The sequence below is a fragment of the Pinus tabuliformis genome, chromosome 3_1, assembly GCF_031772625.1.
Source record: "Pinus tabuliformis cultivar Carrire ecotype Pingquan chromosome 3_1, CPIR1, whole genome shotgun sequence".
In the NCBI taxonomy this organism is placed as follows: domain Eukaryota; kingdom Viridiplantae; phylum Streptophyta; class Pinopsida; order Pinales; family Pinaceae; genus Pinus; species Pinus tabuliformis.
Genome location: NC_142301.1, coordinates 441461778 through 441488936, shown reverse-complemented (window position 1 = coordinate 441488936; position 27159 = coordinate 441461778). Strand labels below are relative to the sequence as shown.

General features: G+C 40.0%; 1 protein-coding gene across 1 annotated transcript in view; it reads right to left on the bottom strand.

The window, feature by feature from the left end:
• LOC149187648 (histidine protein kinase NIK1-like) overlaps positions 1 to 27159 on the bottom strand; it is a 328474-nt gene that overhangs the window by 290167 nt on the left and 11148 nt on the right. Inside the window, exon 2 of the mRNA XM_089411420.1 lies at positions 179 to 295. Within this exon, the coding sequence (XP_089267546.1) occupies positions 179 to 295 (117 nt within the window). The remainder of the gene's footprint in view (positions 1 to 178; positions 296 to 27159) is intronic.

Below are 27159 nucleotides of genomic sequence, written 5' to 3'. Positions count from 1 at the left end.
AGACCTGCCCCTTCTCATCTTACACAGTGACATACAATATTAGCATGTCATGAAAGTAAGCTTTTAAGAATACAAATCCAAATATCACCCAATCATGCCAAATAGACCTGCCTCTTCTCATCTTACACAATATTAGCATGTGATGAAAGTAAGCTTTTAAGAATACAAATAAAAATACCTGAAGCTCAAGCGTGCAGTTCATGCTGTTTAATTCTTGTTCCATTTGCTTACGATCATGAACAATAGCTGCCAGTGTAATTGCTACCATTGCCACAACACAGACAAACATTTGCACCTGCAAAAGTAGTTTAGATTTTGAGTCTGAAATGAGATGCATTTACGATTCATTCTTCTCTGGCTTTCAACAAAAAACAATACAAGAATTCAGTCGCTCAATCTATACAATTTGTATACCATATCTTGGACGATACAATTTCGAATTTAAACTCGCAGATGAAGACGCAATAAATAAAGCATTTTCTCTATTTCATATTAGAGGAGTGTAAGTTATGTCTACTCCACCGTGACCGATCAATGATAGAAAACATACTCAGAATGTATTTTTCTTATAAGAAAGCACAGGGCAATTAAGAAATAGGAAAAAAAGTTGTAATTGCAAGTGGCATTTAAGATTCTACATAATGAGGGAGTACAATTGTGGATGTGTTTGAACAAAAAATGTAATAAAGTCAATGGGGTCTTGGTTCAATAGTTAAGCAGAGGTAGTGATATTCCCACCACCAAGGTTCAAAACCCCAAATACATACCCTCCTACACCCTCTCACCAGTGCAAGGTGTCCATTTTAAGCTATCCATTTCAAGTGCTTAGGGCCAAGTACAATTTCTGGAGACATTGGTAGAATAGATATTAGATACCCGTCCCACCACTCCTTAGATGAAGGGTTCTTCTATGAGTGCTTTATGCTGGTAACATTTCACTGTAATACTCATAGATTGTGGAAGGGCATGCTCACATTATTGGAAGCGTCTATCAAGAAACAAACAATCTAAAAGAAGATTCAGTTGGCAATATGAAATTATGAATACCTCTCCAAATAAATTGTTAAGTAAGAAGATGTTATTTCAAACACACATGTGCAAACTGTTGAAATTGTAGCTTGGGAGGTACTCCCACAACCCTTGGGGTACTAGGTTGTGTGGAGTTGACCCACAAAAATGAACATTTGTGGACAATGTACCCAAGCGATGAGCTTTGGACAGAAGTTGGTGGGCGAAGGACCCAAAAGAAATTATTGTTTATTCTAATTGATGTAAGAGGGCACCTTCATGGAGTTAAGGGCTCCTATGTCTATCAATTAGAGAGATATAAATACAAGAGACCTAAAACGAGGTCAACACATCATTGTAATTCATCTTGTGAAGACATTAGCCTATGAAGAAGACAGCAGACCCTCAAGAAGGTCGAGCTGGAGTGGATATGAGAAGGACGAGTATTTTCCTTGTAATATTAGCAGACCAGCTGTGGAGGGTTGGACATGTTCATAATTTCATAATTGTTATGGTTCTATGCTAGGGTATCTCTGTTTACGGTTGAGAAAGGCTGACTGGACCGAGTTCTGTTTGTATACTTTTGGAGAGTGCCGAAGCCGTATTTCTGTGTGGGAGGAGGAGCCAAAAGGTCTATTTTAGAGGCTGGAAATAGGACCGAGTTCCCTCAGATCCAAGCAAAGGAGATACACCAAGGCCAAGGCTTTTACAGTGGCCGCAGTCTGAGATAAAGGGTAACCACAGGTTGAGATAAAGGGTAACCACATGCTGAGTTAGGGTCCGAACCTGAGGTGCCACAAAAGGTTGTTTCAGGGCTGAGTAGCCTCAATGCAGTGGTTGCACAGGAACGAAATTCCTCAGGCCTAAGCAGAGGCCAGCAGGAGTACTGTGACTATGTCTTGTTATGGATGGTTGCAGAGGTATTGATTAAAGTTTGTTCAGGAATGTTAGAGTGAACAGTGCTGTTAGAGGGCTAATGCACAGTGAACTATAAGGCTAATTCACTGTGAGTAGCAAAATTTGTTTTGAGCTGATATATGCAGTGGCTCTTGTAGGGTAAAGATCATTGTGAGCAGATGTGTGCAGAGATACTGAAGGACCAGATTTCTTTGTGAGAAAGGACGCAAAGGACCTGCCAGGTGTCAAGTCAAAGTGGACTGAAAGGGCTGATCTGTAAGGGCATCTTCAGCAAGTAAGTCAAGTTTTGTTCTTGTGTTGGGCAGATTGATAGTCAAAAATAGTTGACTTCAAGCCCTAGTTTCCTTGTATCAGGGCTTTGTAAGGGCCATGATCCCTGGTACGAGAGCCCTATGTTTGTTTTATTAAAGTTGTAATAAAAACAAGTTTTGGGTCTGCAAATTTTTGTGTACTTAATTGATTCACTATTGTTACATTTCCATTGTGCAAAGAGCTTGAAGTTTTGTGTATTTCAGTGTGTTTATGATCATGATTAGACATAGACCTGATCTGAAGTACTAGGAAAAATCAGCATGGCATCAGAGCTACTTTGAAGGGGCAGCTGAATCAGAGTGTGCACAACGAACAGCTCAAGAGGAAGATAGTTGTCTTGTTGTTAAGGACTAGCAGGATGGCCAAGTTGGTTAGTAATCTGAGATATGAGGATAGGTTGTTTGGGTTGTCCAACTAGTCCTTGGAAGGAAAGGATCAGGCTAGTCTTGTTGTTGAACAAGATTTGGGAGTTTGCCAACAAGGAGATTCAAAAAACAACAGACCCTAAGGAGTTGGAAGTATATGAAGAGTTGGATGCGAAGGCTAAGCTCATCATCCTAGATGGTGTCAAGGATCACTTGATACCTCATCTAACCGAGAAGAACACTGCATGTGAGATGTGGAAGGCTCTTTAGGACTTGTTCCAAAATAAGAATAAGAACCGGTTGTTGGTATTCAGAGAGAAGCTCAAGAACACCAAGATGTTGGATGGCAAAGGTGTGGCTCCGTATCTGATGTGAGAATTTATGAATCTACACATCAGAAATCCTACTACAATCATTGGTTTATCATCTCCTACTTGTTCTTTGAATTCAACAAGTTATTTAATTATTTCAACAGCGATGAAAAACACTATTGCAGACTACACATACATACAAATCATGAATTGAAATAAACTAAGACAATCACACAAGGGACACCATTATTTTTGGACAATCGTCCCCAGAAAAACCCAATTCGGGAAAACTGGTGCAGCATATAGAGGGTTTGTATTATTAAGCAGATTTTTTAATACAACTAGGGTGCCAAATCCGGCTCACCCAACAGAGAATAAACTTGGCAGAAGTACCTCTATCCGGAGACAAATATTTTGGCAATCCAACAACTGGATGATCAAACCCCACAAATGACAATTGTTGTTCCCAGTGTTGGGCAGCGATGGTTGCTCCAAGCTCTGCGCTGGAACTGCGTCACCTCCTCTAGGAGTTGTGTCACCCTCCCAATGAGCCTCCCTTGCTCAGAAATCGATATGTTGAACTGTTGCTCTCTTTGCCCCACAGAAAACCCCAGCGTTGCCTCTAAGGGTCTACGTCAGCCCCTCTAGCTTCTACGTCGCCCTCTCTGGAGCTGCGTTGTCTCTCCTACAGCTGCTCTGCCTCTTTGCTATGTATCCTCGACAAGCCCCTCTGCCAAACTGCCCCTCTCACTGCAACTCAAATCACTTAGCTCGACTTTCTCAACAAACCACGCCCCAGAAAAATCGAACTCTTTGATCTCTTGGTGTATCTCCAACTAACCCTCAAGCCTCCTCTTATACTTTTCCTGTTGATGAATCAATGGTAGTGATCTAATCTCTAATCAACAGCTAAGATTAAAACAGGCTTGATCCTCGTCACTTGGAACCTTCTCACCCATTTTTATTAATACACATTAATATTTTTATTTTCCTAAGTTTAGACTTAGGAACCCATTAAAAATATTAATTATTTTAATAACTTCTCATCCGGGTGGAATTTCTCCAAACGATTTCTGGGTTCTGGAGATCTCACATGTTCTAGCACCTCCACAAAATTTCGGAGCTAGAGCACATCCGATGCTACCCAAAATCAACATCTGACGCAGATTTCTAAAGTTCGTGATGAGCTAATTGCCATTGGAGATAACATTCCAAATTCCGAGTTAGTGAGGATTGTTTTGAAGAGATTTACCGAGGAATGTAAGCCATTTATCAAAGCGATAGTTTCTCAAGATAAGTTGCCAGATTGGAACAGGTTATAGGATGACTTCATCCAAAAGAAATTGGAGGACAAGGATCTTCATAAGAAGAAGTCTAATGAAGAGAATGTGGCTCTTGCATGAAAGATGAAGAGCAAAGCGAAGGAGGACTTAAATAAGGTGAAGTGTTACACATGTGGCGAGCGTGGTCATTATGCGAGTAAGTGCTTGCGTTAGAAGAAGGGAGATAATAAGAAGAAGAAATAGATAGCAATTGATGCTACATCTTCAGCTAAGGTAGATGACTTCTCAAGAAGATTCGAGGAAGCCTTTGCTCTGGTTTCTCATTTCTCCGAGAGTACCATTGATGAGGCTGCATGGTTCGTTAATAGCAAAGTATCGAAGCATATGATAGATTCACAAGAATTTTTTGAGACTAAAACTGAATGGGACTAGAAATTTCATGTGAAGGTTGAAGATAAGAGGCAGAATGTTGTCAAAGGGTCAGGTGTTGTGCCATTCAGGATGGAGTCAGGTGGGTTGCTACGAGTTCAAGATGTATTATGGGTACTGGAGCTCAAGTGCAATATGTTGTTTGTCTCAGTGATTGAGGCGAAGGGGTTTGAGGTGATATTCCAAGATGGGAAAGTGATACTTAAGCCCAGAGGCTCTAACTCTGTTGGAGCAGTCATTGCAGTTTAGGAAAGTGGACTATACAGGCTGAAGGGAAAGCCTATAGATAAGGGAAGAAGCAAGTTCCTGAGACTCAAGGGGAGTCAAGTTTGAGTGGGAGTTTGTAGGTTCAGAGGGAGAATCCACAACCCAAGAAGAGCGCATGGTCAGTGAGGAATAAGGAGACTTCTACAACTGGCAGGAAGTGTTGAAGAATGTAACTAGTGTCGATCTTCATAATTATATTTGAGTCATGATGTAATGTATTTGTCAAAAAGAAAGAAAGAAAAAAATTATTATTAAAGAAAAATGATTTATTAGCATGGGTTTCATTCTCTTATTATTTTATTTCTAGGTCAAAACCTCCATTGTAGGCTTCTAGGGTTTGTGTCTTGAGTCCTAGTCCTTGTCATCATTTAATAGACCCTTCTTGGGCTTTGTATATCAAGAAAGAAAATTATTTTGATGTAAATTGAGTCAAATAGGCCTCCTCCACCAAGTCGGCCTCAACAGGAGCATCAAACTACTAGATATTGGCAGCTACTCGACCTCATTTGAAAACCAACCAAGCAAGTTCGATCTACAATTGTAGGAGGAAGAAAGAAGAGCGAAATACCTAGAGAAGAAGGAGAAAACCCTAGCAAAGAAGAAGGAGACACTTGTCAAGCAAAAGCAAGTTGAAATTCTCTCTCCTCTGCCACACGTGTGAATATCTAGACTGTTGCAGGAGGGCCGAAGTTGTAGGTCTACAGTAGGGCCGAAATTCTAAAGTTGGAAAGGCCGAAAATTGGGTTGTTGCGGGATTGAAGTAGTTTGAGTCTTGACCAAGGGTTGACCATTGAAGTTTGTCTGCTCATCTTGGGAGGCTGACTTGGTGGATAGAAGGAGGTTCTTCATCTAGGTCTAAGGTCTTGGTTTGTCTCAATTTGATTTGAATCTACTAGTGGAAGAGTTTAACTGGGTTTTCCCCTTCATAGGGGTTTTTCCCTCGCTGAGTGCCTATATCTGGTGTTATTGATCTTCATGATTTTGATTTGATGATTGCTTGATGAGAAGAAGATAAAAGAAGAACATAAAGAAAGTTAATAAGAATACAAGAATATCACAAGTAATTGTCAACATAAGAAAATATTTCTGCCTTTCTGATTTTCTAACATGATATCAAAGCTAAGGTGAAGGGTAAGAAGGAAAAAGGCAACTCGAAGATCTATTGAAGAAGGGACCTAAGAAGTAAGGATCAAGGAAAGGTTTCAAAACAAGATCACAAGTAGAAGGGAAGTATCATTTTACAAAGACCCCACTTAAGAAGACTTGAAGAAGAAGGTTTATATCAAGCAAGGAAGACTTAAATCTATGGCCACATCAATGAAATCAAAAATAAACTAGAAGGAGCCACCAACTATAGAGCATGGAAGAAAAGGATAGATCTTATCCTCGCAAAACACAAAGTATTGGATTTTGTACTTGGAAAGGTTAAGGAACCCACAGATGATGTAGGAAAGGAAAAATACAAGGAGACAGATATCTTAGCCATGAATCTAATTGTAGATGGAGTTAAGGATAACTTAATCCCCTACATATCCAATATAGATACTGCAAAAGGAATGTATGAAGCTCTCTCCAAACTATTCATTATCAAGAACACTGGACAAGTTGCTAGTCTAAAGAATGAACTAAGAACATTGAAGATGACAAAAGATGACACTGTGTCTTCTTATTTTGTAAGAATCTCTAAAATAAGAGATGAGCTCCAAGCTATTGATGAAGTCATACCAGATAAAGAACTTGTGATTGTTGCACTACTAGGTCTACCTAAATCATGGAGTGCCTTTGCAGCAGGTATTAGTAGTTGGAAAGAAACTCCATCCTTTGAAGAAATGTGGAATGCATGTAGTCAAGAAGAAGCTCGCATCTCATTAACAAGTAATAAGAAGGAAGATGAAGAGAACATCACATCCAATGCATATTCTGCTCACTATAAGAAAAAAGGAGGAAACAAGAAATTTAAAGGTCCAAAGAAGAAGATTTACCTATCCAAAATAGAATGCTTTCATTGTCATAAGATGGAACACTACGACAATCAATGTTCTGAAAATCCTAAGAGTAAGAAGAGAGAGAGAGAGAGAGAAAATGTTATAGTTGCGAATGAAGCTCCACCTAAGAAGAACAAGACTGAAGAATCTGAAGTCAAAGACTTATATTATTAAGTCTCTTCCATATCCTCCTACTTATATCATAGACTATTTTTTTAGAAAGTTTTCTTTTTTATTTCTAGAGTTTATAGACCTAAAATGTTGTGTTAGAAATTCTTGAGTTGTATAGGCATCCCTCAAAAGGAGTTGAATTTATGAAAGATTAAAAGGGAACCTCCACCATTTTACAAAAGATAAGTATCATATTCTTTATTTTCTCTTTCATGTGTTGAAGAATGTAACTAGTGTCAGTCTTCATAATTGTATTTGAGTCATGATGTAATATATTTATCAAAAGAAATTTTATTATGAAAGAAAAAAAAAATTGAAGCATGGGTTTCATGCTCTTTCATTTATTTTCTAGGTCAAAGCCTCCATTGAAGGCTTCTAGGTTTTGTCAAGAGTCAAAAGAGTCATTGTCACAATTATTAGACCCTTCTTGGGCTTTTGTATCATGTAAAAAGAATTATTTTTGAGTCAAAAATGTCACTTTTCACCTCCACACCAAGTTGGCTTGGATTAGGGCTATTCGACCCAACAGAAGCAGTATAAATAGAAGTGCAATTCGACCTATTTGGCATCATCTCACTCACAAGTTCGATCTACAACTCGAAGACTAGAAAAGAAGAGCGAAGAGCAAGGAGAAGGAAGAAAGAAGCTGGGAAAGACAAAATCGAAGTTCTTAGGCATCTCTGTAAAAATTTCTGTTTTCCCACCCCAGTTTTCAGTTTCACCTTATTTTTCCCATGTAGTTAAATGCCCTTTCCCATATCCATTCATTCAACCACTGAAAAAATAAAAAAATAAAAAATTTGCTGAAAACACAAATTCTGGAAATTTTACAGAATGCTGAAAATGCAGAAATAAAAATCAGCAGGTACAAACAGACATTTAAAACATTTAGACACAGTGATTTTTGGTCAATGTGACCCTGGAAAACCCCCTTACAACTCTTGGGGAAAACCAGTTTGAGAACTCTTCTTTATTTCTGGAAAATGCCTTTTACAGTGAGAAATATTCAGCAAAAATCAGCAAGCAAATTTACAACTTATCTCGATTTTTGAGCCTCACAGCCCACTGGAAATTTCCAAACAGCAACACAATGTTGTACGGCTACTGTACGGACGGCCGTACGGGCTGTACGGACGGCTGTACGGACGGACTGTACAGACCTTGATTTTTGTGCAAAAAATCAGCTGCCTCGATTTCTGTGTAAAAATCTGCCTTTCACTGTTTGTTCATTCAGTTGTATGGATTTGCTTAACTGTTGCCTTGGTATGTGTGCCAAGCTGCTGCCTCCTTCTCCTTCCTGTCCAGAAATCTCCCTTGCTCTCTTGCTCTCTCTCTCTCTCAATCTGCTCATGAAAGAATGAATGAACTTTTCCTCCCTTAATCCAACCCTAAGTGACTTTTGGGTGATCCCTAAATCCAATGGCTGAAATAGATTGAGATCTAGGGCTGAGATTAAATGCACATTTAAATCTCACTTTCTATTTTTTAATTCACCCCACTTTAATAAAAACCCACTTAGTCATTTATTTCCGAAGTCACTTTTCCTTTCTAATTTTACATTGACTTTAATAAAGTCACTTTAAAATTAGACTTTAGTAACTTTATCACTTAAAGTCACTTTTAAATTAGATTTGACTTTATAAAAATTATAAAGTCACTTTAGGAGAAAAATTAAATTCTTTTGGACACTTTTCCCTAGGGCAAAGATCAAAGCCTTAGGGAACCACCTGTCCTCCGGTACCAAATTTCAACACTCCCTCTTACCGAGGAAGGTGTTCCTCACCACACCCATCTTGTCTCTAAAGTAGTCATGCTTGCCCCGTGGTAAGGCTTTGGTAAGAATATCTACAACCTGTTCATCAATGGGAATATACTCAAGCTTCACAGCGCCCTTCTGAACACAGTCTCTGATGAAATGATATTTGATCCCGATATGTTTTGACCTGTCATGAAATACTGGATTCTCCGTGAGTTTAATGCAACTCTGATTATCACAGTAAATCACTGAAGGTCTCAATGGCTGACCAAATAAGCCAAACAACATCTTGCAAAGCCAGATGGCCTCACAACTAGCTAGACTGGCTACCATATACTCTGCTTCCGCTGAACTCAATGCTACTGACTGCTGCTTCCGGCTGAACCATGACACTACTGTCGAACCCAACCCAAAACAGCACCATGAAGTGCTCTTCCTATTAGAAGCACAACCTGCCCAATCAGAATCAGTGTAACCTGCCAATCTCACTCCATCCCCCTGCCTGTAGTCCAGACCATAATCCACTGTCCCCTGCAAGTACCGCAAAATGTGTTTTGCAGCCACCCAGTGAACCTTCCTAGGCTCACACATAAACTGACTCATCGTGTTGACTGCAAAACAAATGTCTGGTCTAATGTTGACCAAATACATCAAGGAACCAATCAGCTGCCTGTACAATGTGGGATCCACCAACTCAGAATCCGAAGCATGAAGCTTCTTTCAGTTGGTGATCATCGGTGTCGACATGGGTCTACAATCCTCCATGTGGAATCTGCCAAGGATGTCCACAATATACTTCCCCTGCCCCAGGAAGAAATGCCCCTTTTCCTGCCACACCTCCAAACCCAAAAAGTAATGCATCAAGCCGATGTCCTTCATCTCAAACTCCGCCGCAAGATCTCTCTTGCAGTGCTCTATGAGTCTCTCTGCACCTGTAATGACCAAGTCATCCACATACAGCACCAGAATGAGAGGCTCCTCGCCTATCACAATAAAGTAAAGGTTCGGATCTGCCTCACTCTTTGTGAAACCCAACCCCTGCAAGTATGTATCTATCCAGGAGTACCAAGCTCTGGGAGCTTGCTTCAGGCCATAAAGGGCCTTCTTCAGTCCGCACACATGGGACTCCTTCCCATGCACCTTAAAGCCCTGTGGCTGCTCAATGTACACCTCCTCCTGTATGAAGCCATTGAGAAACGCAGTCTTCACATCCATCTGGTGGATCTTCCAACCCATTTCTGCTGCTATCGGTATAATGGAGCGGATCGAAGTATATCGAGCCACGGGAGCGAAGGTCTCCTCATAATCAACTCCCTCTACTTGGGAGAATCCTCTAGCCACAAACCTCGCTTTGAATATCTCAATGTTGCCATCTGCAGCATGCTTTACCTTGTAAAGCTATCTGGAAGTAACCACGGATTTGCCCTCAGGCCTCGACACCACCTCCCAAACATCATTCTTCATGATAGAAGAATACTCCTCCTGCATGGCCTCTCTCCAGACCTGCTGGCTAGCTGCCTCCTCATAGCTAGAAGGCTCAGAGTCAAGGATGTTGGTAACCATTGCCATATAGCTACAAAACCTCTCAGGTGGTCTACTCTCTCTGACCGGCCTCTTAGGCTCAGCAACAGATGTGGCATCTCTCAAGGTGTCCTGAAGCCACTTGGGCTTCCTCTTCCCTGAGTGCACTTCTCCCATAGGAGAATGAAACTCCTCCTCCCCATCATCATCAGGAGCCTGAACTCCTGACTGTCTGTCTGCTGTCCTCCTGCCTGCCCCTGAACCTGTAGAAGCTGAGGTACCGTGTGAACTGTCCATCAGTGGACTCCCTAGTGAACTGCTCTGTGAACTGCTTTGCATGCTGCCTGGAGCACCACCCCTCCGGCTCGGTGAGCCACTGCTCACTGACGGACATGATATCCTCATAGATGTACCTCCAAATCCTCCTGATCCCTGCCCACTGGATCCCTGCGACTGACTCAACTGCTGCTGAGGGTCTGGCTGATCCAGATACTCTAACTCCCGTGATCTCCTAAAGGCCCTGTCCTCCTCGAACTTCACATCCCGTCTGACAACAACTCTCCTCTGTGCAGGAATGTAAATCTGAAAGGCCTTTGAGGTCTCACTGTAGCCCACAAAGATACCCTTCTCTGCAGTGGGCTCTAGTTTGGTCCTCTTCTCCTTGGGTATGTAGGAGTATGTAATGCATCCAAAGATACGAAGATGACCAATATCAGGCTTCTTCCCAGAGAAAGCCTCCTCCGGAGTCATGTGCCCCAAGGCACGATGCGGACTCCTGTGTTGCAGGCCTCTACCCACAAGAACAATGGCAACCCCTGATCATGTAACATGGCTTTGGCCGCCCCTACGATGGATCTGTTCTTCCTCTCCGCAACCTCGTTCTGCTGGGGGTTGTAAGGAACAGTGAACTCCCTCCTAGTGCCTGCCTCCGCACAATAGTCAACAAACTCTCCAAGGGTGTACTCTCCCCCATTGTCTGACCTCAGGGACTTGATCTTTCGACCTGTCTGTGTCTCCACAAGAGCTCTAAACTCCTGAAACCGCTTGAAGACCTCACTCTTGGTCTTCAAGAAATAAATCCAGGTCCTCCTGGAGTGATCATCAATGAATAAAACATAGTACTCATATCCACTCAAGGAAACATGAGACGTTTGACCGCTCACATCAGAATGAATCAAATCAAGTATCCCAGTCGCTCTACTGTCACTACTGGGAAAAGGGGATTTGGCAAACTTGCCCATCGCACATCCTCTGCAAGTATCAAAGTGATCAGTGCTGAAATCTGGCACACCTGTAGTGATCTCCCGCAAGGTCCTCAAGGCTCCATGATACATATGTCCCATCCTGCGGTGCCAAATCTCACACAGCTCAGAACTGCTAGCTTTGTTGTCGGTACTACTGCTCAATGCCACAAGGGACTGGAATGCAAACTTGTACACCTTTGCATGGCATACACCTATCACTCTAGCTGAATCAGCTAGAGTGCCCCTGGGATACATCAACACTTGTCCTCCCCTGAACAGTACCTCATATCCTCTGTCCTCCAAAGCGGAGACGGGTATGAGGTTCTTCCTCTCCCTAGCACATAAAGAACGTCTGACACCATCAAGGGAGGTTTGGACTCCCTCTGAAATGTCAGTGTCCCCACCCCGACTGCTCTGACAACTCTGTCACCATCGAGTACTACCTCAATATCAGTGCCACTCTCTGAAAGCTCTGAGAAGTACTCCTGGACTCCTGTGATGTGACGTGAAGCCCCACTGTCCACATACTAGATACCTGAAGATGCTCAGCTAATCGAGGGAAAAGCATGCTCCCTCTGAACCTGTGTGGCAGGTGATCCTGCACTAGGGGACTCATACGCAGTGAACCCAAACTCTCGATCAAAACGAACTGCAAAGTCCTCAACCTCTGTTGAAGCTGCCACGTTCTGATTCTTCCCCTTCTTCTTCTTCTTCTCCGGACACACAACTGCATAGTGTCCCATCTTTTGACAATTCCAACACTTCACCTTGGAATAGCCCTTCTGTGTGTCACCCTGTTTACCTTTACCTTTGCCTTTGCCCCCACCATTGCTTGTGGAAGCCTGCTTCTTCCCTTTGCCTTTCTTGCCTCCTGCCGACAGTGCTACATTCTCATCCTGCTCAACTGGCTTGACTGCCCCAAGCTGACCTTTCATGATCTCTGTCTGAATGCAATCATCCCAAAACCTCTCCCATGTGGGAAGGGTCTCACGTGCACAAACCCCATCAGCAAAGTTCATCCATGAACGGGGGAGGCCATTCACTGCAATCTGCACCAACTCAGTGGGTGGAATGTCCTCTCCAACTGCTGCCAACTCATCTCTCACATTAGTAATCTTTGTGAGATATCCAACTGCACTATCATTACCCATCTTAATAGTCTTCAGCTTCTCCTTCAAGACCATTTTCCAGTTCTCATTGGTACTTTGGTAGAGATTGGACAATGTTGTCCACATCTCATGGGCATTTCTCTTTTCTCTCACATGAGGAATGCAATGGTCTTTGACTCCGTCTAGAATCAGTCTCTTACCCTTGTTGTTCTTTTTATTATACTCAACCAACTGAGTGGCATCAGTAGGCACAACAACAGGGTTCTTTGCGGTATGCACCATGATGTCCCAGACTTCTGCCTCCTCAAAGATACTCTGCATTCTCTCCTTCCAAACGTTGTATTTTGTATGCCCATCCAACCTATCCTCCACCCTCAATCCCAATGACATCCTACTGTCCTAAAACTGAAAAATAGCACTGTTGTAGTAAAGATAAAAACTAATGTTTGTGAAAAATCAACTTGCTGGAATTTTCCGAGTGAAAAATCAGCACGCTGTAATTTTCCTCCTCGCTGTCCCAAACTGCCCTTCAGCACTCAAGCTCTGATACCATGTAAAAATTTCTATTTTCCCACCCCAGTTTTCAGTTTCACCTTATTTCTCCCATGTAATTAAATGCCCTTTCCCATATCCATACATTCAACAACTGAAAAAATAATTTTATTTTTTTTGTTGAAAACACAAATTCTGGAAATTTTACAGAATGCTGGAAAATGCAGAAATAAAAATCAGCAGGTACAAACAGCCATTTAAAACATTTAGACACAGCGATTTTTGGTCAATGTGACCCTGGAAAAACCCCTTACAACTCTTGGGGAAAACCAATTTGAGAGCTCTTCTTTATTTCTGGAAAATGCCTTTTACAGTGAGAAATATTTAGCAAAAATCAGCAAGCAAATTTACAACTTATCTCGATTGCTGAGCCTCACAGCCCACTGGAAATTTCCAAACAGCAACACAATGTTGTACAGCTACTGTATCGACGGTCGTACGGGCCTTACGGACGGTTGTATGGGCTGTACGGACGGACTCTACAGACCTTGATTTTTGTGCAGAAAATCAGCTGCCTCGATTTCTGTGTAAAAATCCTTTCACTGTTTGTTCATTCAGCTGTATGGATTTGCTTAATTGCTGCCTTGGTATGTGTGCCAAGCTGCTGCCTCCTTCCTGTCCAGAAATCTCCCTTGCTCTCTTGCTCTCTCTCTCAATCTGCTCATGAAAGAATGAATGATCTTTTCCTCCTTTTCCTCCCTTAATCCAACCCTAAGTGACTTTTGGGTGATCCCTAAATCCAATGGCTAAAATAGATTGAAATCTAGGGCTGAGATTAAATGCACATTTAAATCTCACTTTCTATTGTTTAATTCACCCCACTTTAATAAAGACCCACTTAGTCATTTATTTCCAAAGTCACTTTTCCTTTCTAATTTTACATTGACTTTAATAAAGTCACTTTAAAATTAGACTTTAGTAACTTTATCACTTAAAGTCACTTTTAAATTAGATTTGACTTTATAAAAAGTATAAAGTCACTTTAGGAGAAAAATTAAATTCTTTTGGACACTTTTCCCTAGGCCAAAGATCAAAGCCTTAGGGAACCACCTGTCCTCCGGTACCAAATTTCAACAATCTCTCTCTCACACGTGTGAAATCTTCTAGGGTTTCTAGACGAGTAGCTAAGGCCGAAATTCTGAAGTAACTGCAGGTCTGAAATTCTGTAGTTAGGAGGCCAAAATTCTGGATTGAAGTTGTATTTGGGGAGCTGACACTTGGAGGATTTGGCAGAGATCATCTACTTGAAGGAAGGGTTGACTTGGTGATTGGAGGAGGTCTTTGTCAGGGTCAAAAAGGTCTTGGATTGTCTCATTTTGATTTGAATCTACTAGTGGAAGAATTGCGCTGAGTTTTCCCCTAGATAGGGGTTTTTCCCTAGCTGAGTGCCTATATCTTGTGTTCCTTATTCTCATGATCTTCATACATATTAATTTGGTAATTGCTTCATGAAAGATAACATAATAAAGAAGTAAAAAGAAGTCAACATACATCACAAGTAATTATCAAGAAAAAAGGAATCAAACCCTAATATCTACATGCATTGATTTCTCAACATGGTATCAGAGCTAAGGTGAAAGAAGGACTATTTGAAGATCACTTTGTTGGCTATCAATTGAAGGAAGGAAAAGAAATCTTGGAAGAAAAGATCACTCTCTCAATGGAAAGTTATTTGAAGATGGGACTCAATCTCATGAAAATTGCAGGAAGGATCATCTACAATCTATCTAGGAGAGTCAAGAGTGGAGGATTCTTGGCTACACTTACAGGTACACTTGATGATGACAATGCATGGATTATTGATAGTGGAGCCTCAAGACACATGACAAGAGAAAGTGGACAACTTCATACTCTATCAAAAGGATCATCATCACATGCAATGGAGCTTGGAGACAACAACAGCTATGCAGTCAAGGGCCTTGGATCTACATCATTGAAGCTAGAAAGTGGAGCAAAGCTACACCTCAACAACATCCTCTATGTCCCAGGTTTGAAAAAGAATTTACTTTCCATTTCTTGTTTAGAAGATAAAGGAGATAGAGTTGTTTTTGTAGATGGTAAAGTTTTGGTTTGGGGAAAGGATTCTAGTTTTGAAAAGGCAAGGGTTATTGGGATTCGTGAAGGAAGATTATATAGAGTTATAACTCCATCTCCTCAAGCCCTTGTTCATATGGAAATTAGTCCCATCAAACTTTGGCATAGAAGATATGGACACATTCACTACAAGATAATACCCTCTCTAAGTCAAATGGTGAAGGGCATCCCCAACATCAAGGAGGACCATGAAGGAGTATGCAAGGGATGTGCCTTGGGAAAGAATACTAAGAAACCCTTTACAAGTAGTGATACAAGGTCTAAGGAGATATTAGACCTCATTCATTCTAATGTATGTGGGCCCATGTCTAATAAATCTCCTGGAGGCCAACAATATTATGTGACCTTCGTTGATGATCACTCTAGAAAGACATGGTTCTATCTTCTCGAGACAAAGAATGAAGTATTTGAGAAGTTCAATAAGTTCAGATTCGAAGTTGAGACCCTGACCGAAAGAAAGATAAAAAATCGAAGATCTGACAATGGAGGTGAATACACTTCATTTAATTTGTACAATTAATTTAGCTAAGTCTTTTAACTTGCTAGTTTCATTAGATTTGAGTTTTCTTTTGCATTTAGAGAAAGTAACCTCTAGCTTAACTGGTTGTATAGTTTAATAAGGCCCCTTTTCACCCATTTCTTTTTCCGAGTAGACAATCGACTTGCTAAGTCAAGTTGGGGAGACCAAAAGTTGGATCTACTTGCAAGTGGTCTGACTTGCGAAATCAGGCAGGTACGCATTGAAGCGAAGTTTATCCGTGTTGGATCTCCTTGTAGTTATACTTATCTTTCCTAGGACAAAGGCTCGGAGTATAAAATTCACATTACATTAGATGCAATCTCTCTCTAATTTACACTAACTCAAGAGACAACCTAACTAATTCTAAAATCAACTAAGAGGGAATTCATCACATTTTTTATTTGCATTGTGTACTTAATTTAGATATCATTGCTTGTGTTTACAAGTTGGCAAATCCTTATTTCAAAGCACTTTGTTTGTAGCACCTTTTATTTCAAAAATCTTCAAGTACTTTTCTTTCAATTATTTTCATCTCCGAGTACTTTACTTTTCCTGCAAGCATCTAACTAGGTTATTAGAACTAGTCTCTTTATTGATCATTCATTTTTCCGAGTTTGGAGACAGTAAACACTCGACTTGCTAAGTCAAGTTGGGGAGACCGAAAGTTGGATCTACTTGCAAGTGGGCTGACTTGCGAAACCAGGTGGGTACTCATTGAAGCAAAGTTTCCTCGTGTTGGATCTCCTTTTAGTTATCCTTATCTTTGCTAGGACAAAGGCTTGGAGGATAAAATTCACATTACATTAGGTGCAATCTCTCTCTAATTTATGCTAACTCAAGAGACAACTTAACTAATTCTAAAACCAACCAAGAGGAAATTCATCACACCTTTTATTTGCATTGTGTACTTAATTTAGATATCATTGCTTGTGTTTACAAGTTGGAAAATCCTTATTTCAAAGCACTTTGTTTCTAGCACCTTTTATTTCCAAGCTCTTCAAGTACTTTGCTTTCAATTCTTTTCATCTCCAAGTACTTTATTTTTCCTGCAAGCATCTAACTAGATTATTGGCACTAGTCTCTTTACTAATCATTCCTTTTTCCGAGTTTGGAGACAGTAAACACTCGACTTGCTAAGTCAAGTTGGGGAAACCGAAAGTTGGATCTACTTGCGAGTGGGCTGACTTGCGAAATCAGGCAGGTACTCATTGAAGCGAAGTTTCCTTGTGTTGGATCTTCTTGTAGTTATCCTTATCTTTGCTAGGACAAAGGCATGGAGGAAAAAATTCACATTACATTAGGTGCAATCTCTCTCTAATTTACGCTAACTCAAGAGACAACCTAACTAATTCTAAAATCAACCAAGAGGCAATTCATCACACCTTATATTTGCATTGTGTACTTGATTGAGATATCATTGCTTGTGTTTACAAGTTGGCAAATTCTTATTTCAAAGCACTTTGTTTCAAGCACCTTTTATTTCAAATCTCTTCAAGTACTTTGCTTTCAATTCTTTTCATCTCCAAGTACTTTACTTTTCTTGCAAGCATCTATTTGGATTATTGGCACTAGTCTCTTTATTGATCATACCTTTACATTGCTTAAGTATTTCATTCATTGGTTTGGCACTCTTATATATGCTTTGGCATGAATGATATGTGATGCTTATGTACTTGCGAAATCATTTTCTATTTTGAAGCACATGTGATGGTCTATCTTGTTAATGGTAAATTGCAAATTGGTTTAAATCATATTAACTCCTAGAAAGTGTTTAGCTCAATATTAATCAAGCCTTAGTTTTTCTTCTTTAGGGACTACCCCCCTGGGCTTCACTAAGAGTTAGCCTAGACGGAGGAGTTGGGAATTGGGTGACAACCCCAACTTGCAACTTGCCCCCAAGGCCACACCAAGCGCAGTTAAGGACTTTCTCCACGATAATCCCAGATGTGGATCATGGCGACAACAAAGACTAGCCTATGTATTGGACAAATAATTTCGGATTGAAAGGAGGTATTTTCCTAGAAAATTTGTGAGTATTTACATAATATCTTTTACGGTTTTACATGTGATGAAATATTGCTAGGATTTTCTATTTGTTCCTCATCTAAATGCAAATTTATATTGGAAAGTCTTGGTGAATTATTGCATGTTTTATCTATTTTCCTTGAAATCCTTAAAATATCTCCTAGAGAGCATTCTTCTAATTAATTTCTCCCCTCACAAAAAGATAGCTAGGGTTTGAAAATGAATACTAGGGTTTTCCCCCTTACTCCACGCATGGATTTGATATCTCTATGGTTTAAACACCTAAGACTCCACCACTCAAATAGGTAAAGGAACTGGGATCCCATTAATGATCAAAATTCATTAAAATTCTTACCTTTTTCCTCTTTTTTTACTTTATCAGCCCTTTAAAGCAAGCCGCTAGGGCTAGGGCTAGGGCAAGCATTGAAATCAACTAGGGCTTATAGCATAAAACGTTGGAGCTAATTTGGCTTAATATCACTTTGATTGAACTTGAACTCTCAAAATCTAACATATTTCATGGTGAAAAGTGCCTCATTAGGGCTAATGTAATCAACCCTAGGCAATTTAGGGCTTTATAAAACCCTAGTTCTACACAAGACTTCAACATAGGGCTTGTTGAAAGTTTACCATTTTCTATTATTGATCATACCTTTAGGTAAACCTTTTCTTTATGCTTGCATGCCTAGATATTCTCTTGTTGAAACATATATTCAAGCCCTAGTCCTCAAGCACTCTTTTCAAGGCTTGGTTGATGGTATGTTGCTCCATAACATAAATAATTGTGCCCTAATCCAAATAACAAGTACCTTGCTTAAGCCATTCACATGCATCACCTTGAACTTATTGACTTAGAACATATTTCGGTGATGTATACTAGGAAGCCTCTAATGTGGTGAAATTCCATTAAAGAGCATTAGGTGGAGGGATAAGGTGACAATGGCAACCACTTCATTGTTGTATCTTTGTCAAGTTCCTTCTTTATCAAGTCCCTCACAAAGCCTGCTAGATTTTGAGGCAACAATGCCCACATTACATTCATTGTCTGCTTGGGTACCTCCCTAGATACCACCATATTATCCTCAATAGGTACATTACCAAAGTTCAGAAAGTTGTCATTAAGGAGGCATAGGTTCTAATCCTTCCTTCCTTCTCCTATTGTGTCACTTCTGTAAATTTTTCAATATTATGCCAAGTTCTTTAATCCGTACATTGTCGTGGATATTCCACTGGAAAATTTATCAAAACTGATCTACTATAATATATTGGAAAATCCAAAATCTATGCTATGAGTGTTAATTTTTCCTTAAATTTTCAGATTCGTTAATTGTTGTGTTATGCTTATGCATGCAATAAATAAAATATGGAAAATAGAAAACAACAAAATAAAACTCACAAATCACAATGAACACAAGATATGATCTGGAAACCCTTACAAAAGAAAATCCAACTCAAAGGTGAGGTTGCTCTACTCACTCTTTCTTTGAAAGAAAATGGATGCAAGTACAAAGGAGTGAGACCTATGGCTCATGGGCTGCTACAGTACACAAACCCTCTCTATTTTCTCTCTCTTTACTTACTACCCTATTCATCTATGGAACAAAATGTACTTGAATAGAATGGAAGCCTTTTTCCCTCTAATGGCCCGATCATGAGACGTCTCAATAGCCTACTACTAGTTAAGATTGACTCCTTCGACTCTTAACTAGAGTTACAATAATTACTCTTCTAGAGCCTTCTTCATCATGATCAGGTGGCCAGCCCTTTTCCATGAATCATGGGGGCTAACGTGGCATCCTCTTGAATCATGGTGGTCAAAACAGGAAGGTCAACTTCTGAGTGGCATAACTTTTGCATATAGACTCCATTTGAGACATTTCTTGTGTCATTGGAAATACGAGTGTAGAATAGCACCAAGGGGTGCTACGCTTAAGTAGCTAAGCTTCACCCCCAAAAAATATCGTTTAATGCATCAAACTACTTCTAAAATGTTTCAGACCCCAATTAGTTAAATTGGGACCCATCGATAAAAATGTTCCTATGAGTTGATTCCTCCAATTTTTCCGAAGTAAAAGCATCACTATGGATGACAAGTAATATAGTGATCCAATCCACATCATACATCCCTATTTTGGAAGGCTTTTTGTCCATTAAAGCTTTTACCTATGTTGCACAAGGACCTGACCCCACCAAAAAAACCCACGTACCCTGCATCCCCACATTTCGGGGACTTTCAGACCCTTAGGAAATGTCCCCAAACTGCTAAGGACTTCATATGGGACTTGGGGACTTGTTGGCCATCCCCAAGACGTTACGGACATATATTTCAAAGATGTTTTGGGCAAATTTCAAGGATAATCCAAGCATATAACTTCAATTTTGACAATCATGGACATTGATGATTGAACAATATGATCATTTTTCCCATCCATTATTTTTGTAATGCATTGAATCTAAATTTTTTGTACAAGTTGCAGCTCAAAACATGGGTTTTGTATGATGGGTTTCAATTTGGATTTTTGGTGATTTAGATATTGTATTTTCAATGGTAAAATTACAAGAAGTGGGCTCCATGTCAAGAAAATAGAAAATGCAACATTTTAAAAGGCTAATCCTTGTGGTTATTGCTCTTGTTCTTTCTCATTTTTTAGATCATCTCAACTTTTACATATGTATGTGGGTTTCAAGGAGTCATTCAAGTTCAGTGCTTCCACCATCCCAACCCCAAGCATTGTGAAAACAATCAGATAGTAGTGACTCAGATTGGGTACTAAATGTTTAAAATAAATTCCTATTCAATCCCCTTCTTAATCTGAAATATGAATTTAATATCTTTAAAAAACCAAAGTATTTATAGTGGTTTTCATCATTCTCGTTAAAACCAAATGTTGAAAATGATTAAACAATTGTTCAATTATGCCAATTAAGATCTCTAGTTAAGCCAGAACAGAAGATGTACAACAAAAGAAATAAATTTTATTAACGAAAATGATGAGGACTCAAATCCTCTTACAACCAATCAAGCTCCAAGCTATATATAAAATTTTAACTCCTTCAAGGCTCCAACCTTGTATGAGAACTCCAATCCTCTAGGGCTCCAACCCTCTCAATTTACTTCAATTCTTCAATGTAGTTTCAATACGGTTTCAAAACTTCCAAAGACTTCTTCAACAAGTCTTGAATGATATCTCCACCAAAGCTTCAACGATGCTTCAAAGGTCCAAATACTTCAAATCCATTTCTCCAAGATGTATTCCAAAACTTCTCAAATGTTGCTCAAGAGATCTTCAAGTTTTCCTTCAAATCTATTTCAAGGTTGCTTGAGGTCTAGTTCAACAAAAGCTTCTCTGAGATACTTCAAATCAACTTCAATGGATTGCTTCAAAGGTCTTCAATGGTCTGCTTGACATATCTTCCAATGTACTTAGGTCAAGAATCTCCAAGTCTGTTTCAGGGGGTCTCCAGAGTCTGCTCCAAAATATCCAAGATCTTCTACAGATCATATCCTCAATCTGTCTCAAATTGTCATAGGTCTGCCTACACACCATCCGAGGGTCCACCACAAATACATGCAAAGGCTCTGCTCCCGAAATCTTCAACTAATCACATGTCAAGGTCTGTACCCAATGTCTGCTTCAGATTAAGTATTGGAGTATGTTCCAAGATCTTGTGTACGTCCAGATATAGACGTAAAAGATTGATGCAACACGAACTCCGCTCTAGTTACAGTGATGATGCCACAGTAACTCGTTCTGGTCACAAAGATGATGCTACAGGAACTTCACTCTGGTTACAGAGATGACATAGAAGATTTAGCTCCTTTTTCACAGAGATGTACCTCAGAAGTTTCGGCCCTTTGCCACAAATGCAAACCACAGATGTTCGAACCTCTGTCACAGATGAGAACCACAAGCTTCGACCTTCTTGCACAGGTTATTAACCACAGAAATTGGCTCTTCTTGCACAGGTCATAAACCACAGGATTTGGCTCTCTTGTACAGGTTATAAACTACAGGATTTGGCTTTCTTGCACAGGATACGGATCACAGAAATTTTGTCAAGACCACAAAGATAATTAGCTCTTCCTTCACTGTGTTCTTTGCTTCAGTTCCTCTGTCACATATATAATTCAGAACTTTGATCAGATATGTACATAAGAACCTCACTCAGATATAAACTTCAGATCTTCGCTCTTATATCTCCTGTTTCTTTCTTGCTTGCACAAATGAAGGCCCAGATGGAGGCGACTTTAGCTCCTATTTATACCATTCAGAACTCATTGAAACATCATGTCTCTTAAGAGGGCAACATGATCTTTTAGGTCGACTTGTTTGGATAGGGCCCACATTAGGGCCGACTTGTCCTTATGGTAAGATATGAAACCTCTTCAAACAGTGAATTTCCAGCATTTGTTTAAGTAGATCCTGAGTATAGAATAGTTGTTTCAATCATCTTTGTTGAGTAACCAATGAAGATGGTGCCAGGTCAAAGAAATCAAAATTCGCTTCCTTATAGAATCAATCCTTTAGTTGTTCAAACTTGTCCAAGCTTCCTCACAATTCAACCTTATCTGTACAAGCTGGTTATGCAGCTCTGGATGTTTAATTTTTCAAATGTATATGGAGCTTGTTTTTCATTATTTGATTGAAAATCAGGTCTGATATGTATGCATTTTTTTAGCAACCAAGAAAGTCAATCCCGTCAGGGTATCAATCCATTGAACATTATATCGTTTTTAGCTTCTGTTGCTCCTGACGATCCTTCATCTTTACCACCTTCCATTTTATTTATAGCCTCTTGACTCTCCTATGTTTGAATTTTAATTTAAGAATTCACAAATTTATAAAACTGGATATTTGTTAAACTTGGTGAATGGTCCACAATTTAGCAAACTGTGTATTGTTTTGCACTCCAACTTAGGCAAGGAGATAGATTTCATATTCTCATTCACACTGCAACTTCAGGGAGCTAGGATCATTTATGAGCCTTGGTTTGTTCCTGATCCTAGTATAGATCCCTTTGCTTTGCCATCAATGACAATATCTCAACGTGTGAGACAAGACAGCTCACGAATTTGTTAGAGGAGCCTTGATTGTGGAGAGCGTTGAAATTGTGTCCTAAGAAATAGGAGGCACAAGTGCACTAGGATTTAGGGGTTGGTAGTGCACAGAGAATAGGAGTTGGATCCTAAAGAATACGAGGCAGAAAGTGCGCTAAGAAATAGGGCACAAGTGCGCTAGAAAATAGGACCTGAAGTGCGCTATGAAATATGGAATCTGTGAAAGAAATAGGGCTGCCAAGTGCGCAAGGAAGAAAGAGCAGGATCGAGTAAGAGATCAGTGAATTTGCAAAGCAATTCAAGGAGGCAGCAGAGGATTGGTTGCAAGCTAGAGGGTTGAGATCAAGCAGTGATCAAGGCAGGCCGAGATCAACTATATCAGCTGAGATTTGTGAGAGAAGCAGAACACTTTCTCAAGAGAGACAGATTGCTTTGTAATAGATTCAATTGCTCCAAGACAATCAATAAAATACCACATCAAGAAAGCAGATTTTCCTAGTTGGGTTTCCTACGAAAAAAAGTGTCAAGCTGTGTGATGTGTTTTTATCTCTATGTTTTTATTCCGCTGCTTATGAATTGTTATGAAACTCTGTATCTTGGTGAAAGCAAATTAGATTTCAGTTTTCGGTTATTCATCTAAGTAGTTGCAAAGTTTCGTGGAAATTTAACACATCCAACTCTACTTCATCAATAAAATCAGCACTAATAGCAAATTTGATGCTACATTGTTTCACTTTATCTTTGCCTCCTTCTTGACCCTGTTGCCACAAAATCTAGCAGGCCTTGGATAGGGAAACCTTACAAAGCATAAGCTAGACCAAGAAGCGACATCGGAGTAGTGGCCCACTATCACCACAGCCAAAACCCCCTACTCTTTACAGACTTTCACCAATGGGATGTGAAAATTGCTACTGGAATTTATCCTCCTAACTGATTATCAGTTTATTAATTTCCTGATTAATATCAAATAAATCACACTGCAATTCATCACAACAAAATAAATACACTGCGGAAAATTACAATAGAACTGAGAAATTCATGCACACAATTAACACAGTTATTTTGGACTAATGTCCTCAAAAATACCCCGAAGGGAAAACCGGTGCAGCAGATGAGGGTTTATTTTATTATTATGCAGCAATAAAAATTTGAGTACAATAATCTAGATGCCACACTGGCAATCCTCCAGCAAATAATCTGGGAAAATAATTTGGAGAAATTATCTCCCTTCTGCAACAATTACAATTAGGCCTTTCTTTGGCCTGCTCGATCCCACTTCCCAGGAACTCGTCCTGTAGGGAACTCGCACTACTAGCCTGCAAAAATTAGTACAACCTATTAGTTGCTTCCTAGTGAGTCATCCTGCCTTCTCTTCCCTCTAGAAAAATTTGCTCTGCCTTCTGGATGACTTTTCGGGCCTCCGGCAACTGAAACAACTTCTCTCCAGCAACTCACACTGGCTTTCTGGCTCACTCGCGCTGGCCATACGACCCTTACTGCAGATATATTCAGCCTCCTCTCTCCTACCAAACTGGCACTAAAGGGACACTAGAAAATTCTTTGGATTACCCTGTTGTTGCTCCCTCGGTCACTGATGCTCCTCCACTGGCTCGAATTCTTCCCATCATTGAATCACTATGCACTAGGAAATTCACACTACCTGGATGCTTTCTTCCTCACGTGTGTTTCTCTCCATCCCATCAATTTGTTCTTATAATCTCTCATTGGAGCTTCAATGGCCATGATTAGATCCCTATCAACTGCTAAGATCAACTTAGACTCGATCCATGTGAGTCTCTAGAGCATTCTCGATCATCCTCAATTAATTCCCTTTAAATAATCAATTTTCCTAAGTTAGACTTACATTTTTTAATTATTGATCAATTAATTTAATTGAAGCGTTTCGCAAGCTTATCTCGTGAAACCTTTCCTGAGTTTTGGAGATCTCGTGTTCCTTAGTCTCTTAAACACAAATCGAGGCTAGAACCCCTGTCTGATGCTACAAAACTAAGATGGAAGGAGTCTCGGTAGGAGAAAATTCACTTATAATAAGATATTAGAGGTTTAATATGTGAAATGATATCACTAGGAACTCTTCAAGAAAGACACAATTTAGGTTCAAGGCTTCACAAGGAAGCAATTCGCTTTCTATGAAGGGGCTTAGAAATAAGGGCACAAGACCTAAGGCTTGATAAATTTGACGAGTGTTGGAGCAACCAAAGGTGAAGGCTAGGAGAAAAGGTTTCTTACAATGTATACCAGCTAAGCCAAGGCTCATGAAACCTTCAAGGAAGTCCCTAAGTTGAAGGAAAGAGAATTAGGATTTCCCTCTAGGGCAAGCAACTAGGACAAGAAAATTTATGGATAAAATTGAAGTGGATGCCCACCAAAACGATACATTTTGTGGAAAATACCATCTTCTTGATGTTTAGGCTCTCCAACCACCGAAATTCCTCTTGCCTAAGGGTTCGCACCAAGCCCTAGTTTCCTAACTTAGCCTTGAAAGGACTGAAATGACAGAGAAAATATGGATAAAATTAAGATGTGATCACCAACCAAATGGACTAGTCCCTTGTTCCTTGGGAGTATGGAATCCTCAATGTGATAGATCAGCCAAAGAGCTTCTAAGGAGGCCAAAAATTTGATGCCCTAGCAAGCAAAATTCCAACAATTACCTATGCAATGGAAGAAGAACTTTTTATGGGAAAGCGACCAAGAGTTCACCACTAAGGGCATTCATTTGCACATTATTTATGAGTAAGGCATGCAATAGATCATCTAGATTGGCATTCAAGAGATATTCAACAAATTAGGGCACAATTGCAATTGTTAGAAATTAGAATCAACAAAATTCAATACATTAAACATGTAAGAAATAAATTTTCAACATCTATATACACTTACAAGATAACATGCAAAGAATCCATTCCATTCATCCACAGAGTAGCTTCAAAGATAGACAAATCAGCTCCAAATGTCAAAGTGCATCAAGATTACCCCAAATCCTCCACAAGAGAAAAGTGTGAATTGCTCAAGAGGGTTGAAATTCCAAGTGATGAGATGATTTGATTCATATGAGACTCTCCTCTACTTATATGAGGAGGTCTAAATGCTATTTAGCCTATGAGCCCCTAAATAATCATAAAATAATGTGCAACATAAGCTTAGGTCACATGCCGACCTAGTAGCCTTTGTGAAATTAGATTTATCTCCATAAATGCAAGTTGAAACGATGATGTCATGCTAGCATAGGCTTACTTAGGGCAAGTGTTGAGCTCCTCTAGTGCAATGACAATTGTAGAGAGGCTCTAAAATCATAATATAGGGGTTGGCCCCTAGATCTCTTTGAAAATCATCTTGTAGACCCCAAATGTGGGTTTGGGGCACAAAACTAGGTCTCATGGGTCTCCAAGTGGTGAATAAGCTTGATTCTGCTCCAACATTGAGGGCACTAAAGATGGTGCTAGCCCTCCCATGTCTCAAGGCATGAGACAAACCTCATCTAGGCCCTGGATCTACTGCCAAACAATGTGATCACTACTAAAGTCAGTTGGGAGCAAGCTCGTCTATGTCCATCATCCCATGAATAATAAAGCAAATGCAAGGATGTTGTGGGTGTTAAAAGTGCCCATGGCTATGAATGATGGTCTACAGTTGTCCAGAGTCCCATGGCTCTCAACCCATCATCTGTGGGTGTCAATATGTCCCTCCAGAGGTCCTAGACCCCAGTTAAGTTGCCCATACCTGTGGATGTAACCACTTGCCAATCACACACAATATCCAGTGTTGCAACTTTCACCATCAGGTACATTAATCATTATTACATCCAAGTGAGCCAAGCTTGAAAGGCATGGGCAAATTAACACTTCATGTAAGGTTTTTCTTCGAAATTGGAGCCTCAATCACATAATGGTGTTACCTCCATAGGTAGGAGTGGTTAATAGATGACCCTATTAGGTGTTCTCAACCCCCAAGGGGAAGTGATATGTCCTTGGTCCACCCTTCAATCAATAGGTGCCATGTGAATAATGATGGAATGGAGGGGAAAGGACTTCATGGTGAAAAAGACTAGCAATGATGGCATACCTCATCCTAAGTGTATAGATGTGAGGAGAAAGCAATCGTTGATGCATGAATTACCCCGGCCTTTGTTTTTCCACCCCTCTACATTGCCTTTTTCATGTTCTTGATTCTTCAGTGTATTATTGCTCACAGCTCAAGGAATGGGAG